The 5,175-nt window shown below is 26.7% G+C and overlaps 1 protein-coding gene across 1 annotated transcript in view; it reads left to right on the forward strand.

The window, feature by feature from the left end:
* The first annotated feature begins 4,819 nt into the window (after positions 1-4,819).
* The window catches only part of LOC102589201 (receptor-like protein 12), a 3,529-nt gene continuing 3,173 nt past the window's right edge, over positions 4,820-5,175 (forward strand). Inside the window, exon 1 of the mRNA XM_006345217.2 lies at positions 4,820-5,172. Within this exon, the coding sequence (XP_006345279.2) occupies positions 4,954-5,172 (219 nt within the window). The 5' untranslated portion in view covers positions 4,820-4,953. The remainder of the gene's footprint in view (positions 5,173-5,175) is intronic.

The raw sequence follows: 5,175 nt of genomic DNA on the forward strand, positions 1-5,175 counted from the left end.
AAAAATATAAAAATAATAATTATCCATTTGTGTGTATTTATTTCCACTAATGCATCTATCAATGTATAATTATAATAATAATAATAAACAAACAAATACCAAAAGTGAAAAAGAAATCTAATTCAAATAGCACATAATAAAATTCAATGAACTGTCAAACAAAAAATATTTACATGCATAAGAAATTAAATTTTTAAAAATGGCATGTTACCTCTCGTAATCTAGAGCGTGTCATACTCATACTACACAAACAATCAAATTTCACTGTATCTTCAAACTTGATAGTTCAAACTTGAAGTAGATGGAACTGACCTGCTTTATTTGTTATCCATTTGAATCATAACTTCATGAAGTACGCATTTCATCTTTGTGCTACAATTTGAAAAAAAATTAATATTAACATGTCATCGATAGAAGAACTGAAACAAAATTGGTTGAATTTTGATTTCATCTTTCTTGGTATTTGATTAGAATAACTTCACTGAAAAAGAAGAAGAAGAAAAGTTAAATCGTCAAAAGAATTTATGCACAAATAGAAATAGAAATAGAATAACATCTCTTACCATTTTTTTAATAACCGTTCCCTAATTATTTTGCTTTATCTATTAATGTTTTTTTTAAAAAAAAAATTAATGTTCACTTGTCATTTTCAGATTTTGCCTATTTTAAAATTAAAATTAGAAAACCGTAATCAATTTTTAATTTTAGGAAAAAAAGAAACATGATGTGTTTTGCTATAAATAAGGAGGTTGTGAAAAATTATTTTTCCACAAAAAAAAAAATCACACGTTACAACACCATTTTTTAGAATGATTTTAATTTTTTTAAAATTTAATTGTGAAAACTTCTTTAAAATTGTTTTTAAAATAAAAAAAAAAGTATTTAATTAATTGTGACAATATAAAAATAGTATTTGACCGTACAATATATATATATATATATTAGAAAAAATAGCAAATTAAAATGAGTGATTAATTGTGAATAGGAAACGTGTTTGTTTCAAATTTCTATTTGACACCTGTAAATAGTTGGTTTAATTAATTGTTATTTAAATTATTAAAATGAGTGATTAATTGTGAATAGTACACGTGTTTGTTTCAATTTTTTTCATGAATGACGTAAACAGACTGCAAATATATAATTAATTGATATTTTAAAGTTTTAAAAATAAGATTAATTGAGACGCTGACACGTAAGCGCTATCACCTCTCCTATTTTTTTTATATATAATAGATAAGTAGATGGAGGACTTAAATCATGTCTTCAATTATTGTTCATTTTTTTCCTCACTTGACTTAGTCAAGAAATAGTTTCTGTCATTGGAAATTTCTTACAAGTTTTGCAGAATCTTTTTCCACATAAATATGGGACCGATTTCACAGTCTCTTGCCTAACACACACTGCGGCGATACTTAATGAACACGACATCTAGAAAAAATTAGGACATAGCGAGTATTATTTTGTTAAGTCTTCTCCGTCCCCTAACAAGTCTTGTGGAACACTCCAAAATATGAGTAACGAGTTGTTAAAAGTGACTTTGAGTCTTCCTAGAAATTGACTTAACACTTGGGACAACTTTTTTTGTAACCACAAATTATAACCTCATTTTATTTGTCTGGATGTGTTTCTTTTCTTTCGTTAATTTACACCTCATAGCCTCATGCATAGACAAGTCAACAACGTTACTTTATCAAATAGTGTTTAGTTAACTGTTTACTTTATTTAATATGGAGGTCGTTGTAATAATTAAAAAATAAAATAGTGTTTAGATAATTATAACATTCTTTCTTATATGACTACTAGTCCTGGGCACGTGCATTGCACGTGTGTCCCATACTAAATTATGTGGAATTGTTATGACGATATATATATACTTGAACATGTATGTTGCCCATGTATCTCATTCTTAATTAGTACAAGAACTTTGAAAACATTATAATTTGTGTGTGATAAGTTGCACAAAAATTGAAGATTTCCATACGTAATAAGAAGTTGTTGTCGAATGAGAGTAGTGTTTTGGTTTTAAATAGAAATCTGATCAATCTATGTCTTCCTTAAGATGGATAGAAGATGATCATTATGTGATAACTTGCATAGTGATTGAAGAGAAAAAATACAAGCTCAAACCAATGAATGGTTAGCCTATTCAATAAAAAATTATTATTAGTAGAAGGTACATTATGCTGAAATATTGCTATCAAGTGAATTTCAAAAGTAATATTCGAACAATTTTAATTATGTATTTATTTAATATATCAAGTATTCAACTTGATAAAAGTTTTGTTAATATGTCACAACACATAATTTAAGTATCTCTTATTGGTAAAATATTTCATGTTCTAAAATTTTTGCCTTCTTTCTAAGAAACTGTAGCCTCCACCTTATAAATCACATACAGGTCAAGAAGTTGTTATCGAATGTGAATTGTGTTTTGTCTATTATACATACGTGTACCCCTTGCCTAATTCAAAATTACTATATGGTAGCTTGGTAAAGAGTAGAAAACAAAAGAAACAAAATAATATCAGTAACATATATATCTAATAACAATGTTTTGAGGCAAAGGGAGATAAATAGATTATTAGAAAAGGTAATACATAGGAAGATGGAAAATAGAAATAATTAATAATAACCAAGGTAATCTACATTGTATTACAATGAATTTGAAGCGTATGTAATTAATTTATAATGGTGAAAATAAATTGCACACTCTAAAAAATAACCAAACTTTATCACTAAAACTAATAAATTAAATTAACTATTTGTAGTTCTTTTTATAAAATCATGAATTGACAATCACTTCTATATGAAAAAAGAAGGCAAAGGAATGGTGATTACATTAGGAAATAAATCATTGTTATATTTTTAAGAGTGAAATCGAAAATTGGAAAATGAGAAAGGAGGACTACAACAATCATATGCAAAATTCAAATGTGCTTACAATATAAATCAACTCTAAATATGTCTTTTTCACGATATTTGGAATGTCTTTTACTAATATTTCTTTGAAGGAACTACCACTCCAATTATGAAACCCCATAAACAGTAAAAAAAAAATCAAACTAAGAAAGCATCTATATTATTAAAAAATCAGGGATGAATTATAAACGCACATACCTTATGATTTACAAATGAGAATAATATGGAAGAAAAAGTATTCACCTAAATGTCCTGTTATAAGCAAAGAAATACACTACATCAGACATGAAACAGAAAAAAATAAATTAAAACGATGAAAATAAAATGAGGGAAAAATATATATCATAATATTATGTTGCAACTGAAGTGAAGCATATTAAAAAATCAGGGATGAATTATAAACGCACATACCTTATGATTTACAAATGAGAATAATATGGAAGAAAAAGTATTCACCTAAATGTCCTGTTATAAGCAAAGAAATACACTACATCAGACATGAAACATAAAAAAATAAATTAAAACGATGAAAATAAAATGAGGGAAAAAAATATATCATAATATTACGTTGCAACTGAAGTGAAGCAGCCCTATTACCTTATATGATAATTGCATTTATATAAATTATATTAAGTGCACAAAAAAGGAAAATGAAACGGTATATTCAGGAAGTGCTTTCATCTTCATTCAATATATATAATTATATAGAGTATTAACTTAAGATTTAATTGAGTAATAAATTGGGGAAGAGGAAAGATTAGATAATTTAGACAGTTTTTGGTATTGGGTAAGAGGAAAGGTTAGATAATTTAGAGAGTTATTGGTCTATTTTTTTTTAAAAAAATGTAAATGAAGAAAGGAAAGGGTTCTTTTTCCTAATACAAAAAAACCAAAAGTTTTTAAGTATAAAAAAATATGATCTGATCGTTGCCTCTTTGATTTTTTTATTTTCTATTTATTATTTTATTATACAAAACAATTAAAGCTTAACAAGTATAGAATTATATTACAACCATTTATTAAAAAATCTCTTTTTTTAGTTGAAGGGTATTTTTGTAATTCAACTTTTAACTTGGGAGCTTCCCACTTATAATAATATATGATGATGATTTATTTTATTGACTTATTTATATATTGACGATCTTCATGAACCCATATTATTATTTTTACCTTTTTTATTCCTATTACTATTTTTATTTATTCATTATTGAATATTCTAATGCCTATCAAACGGTAAAACCTTTTGCATTATACAAAATAAATTGTTGGGTGTCAAAAAAAAGTTCAAATTTGTTTTTTGGTGTATTCTTTGAATTACAAACACTGCAACAAACACTACAACAAAAACAACTTTTAGCGGCAATAAAGATACACATTAATAAAGAGTGTTAAAGATTTTACCGGTATTAGTTAAGTGTCATTAGATCCAATGTCGCAAAAAGCTTTAGGGACATATGCAAAGAGTGTTAATTGCCGTTAAAAATACATATTTAGCGGCAATTAAACTTAATTAATTGCCGTTATAAATCATTTTTGATGTAGTGAAATCAATACCATTTTAATATTATTATATCAACTTATCAAATTCAGCGTAATTATTTCAATACCATTGTATAATCTTCTTAATGTTTTGAGTAAGATTTGATTATTTTAACTTAATATTATATTTTTTCATTGAAAATTTTTGTTGTTTGTATTCTTACTTCATATATAAAGGTCTGCGTATATCCTACCTTCTTGAAACTTTACTTGTTGGATTACATTAATCAGTATGTTATAGGTATTCAATTTATGTATGACAACTGAAACTAGTATATATATATGTGGATAATGCTGATTGATTTGTAAGAAGAGAACAAACATCCTGTTATTTGCTGAAAACAAACAAACAAAAATGGGACGTTTCTTTTCTTTTATTCATTTCTCTGTTTTGTGTTGCTAATAAGTGAATGTTTTTCTTCTTCCTTTGATCATCATCTTTGCTCTCCCACTGAAGCTTCTGCTTTGCTTCTGTTCAAACAATCCTTTCAAAATATGTCCGAAGAGTACTGTAGTTATTGGTGTGATGAAGATTGTTTCCCAAAAACAAAGTCTTGGAATGAGAGTAGGGATTGCTGCAGTTGGGATGGAGTCACTTGTGACTTATTAAACGGTCATGTTATCGGGTTAGACCTTAGTTGCAGTCAGGTTAGTGGAACTTTTCATCCCAATAGCAGCCTCTTCCAACTTCATCATCTCCAGACACTAAACCTTGCT

Source organism: Solanum tuberosum, unplaced genomic scaffold, assembly GCF_000226075.1.
Source record: "Solanum tuberosum cultivar DM 1-3 516 R44 unplaced genomic scaffold, SolTub_3.0 scf00063, whole genome shotgun sequence".
In the NCBI taxonomy this organism is placed as follows: Eukaryota; Viridiplantae; Streptophyta; class Magnoliopsida; order Solanales; family Solanaceae; genus Solanum; species Solanum tuberosum.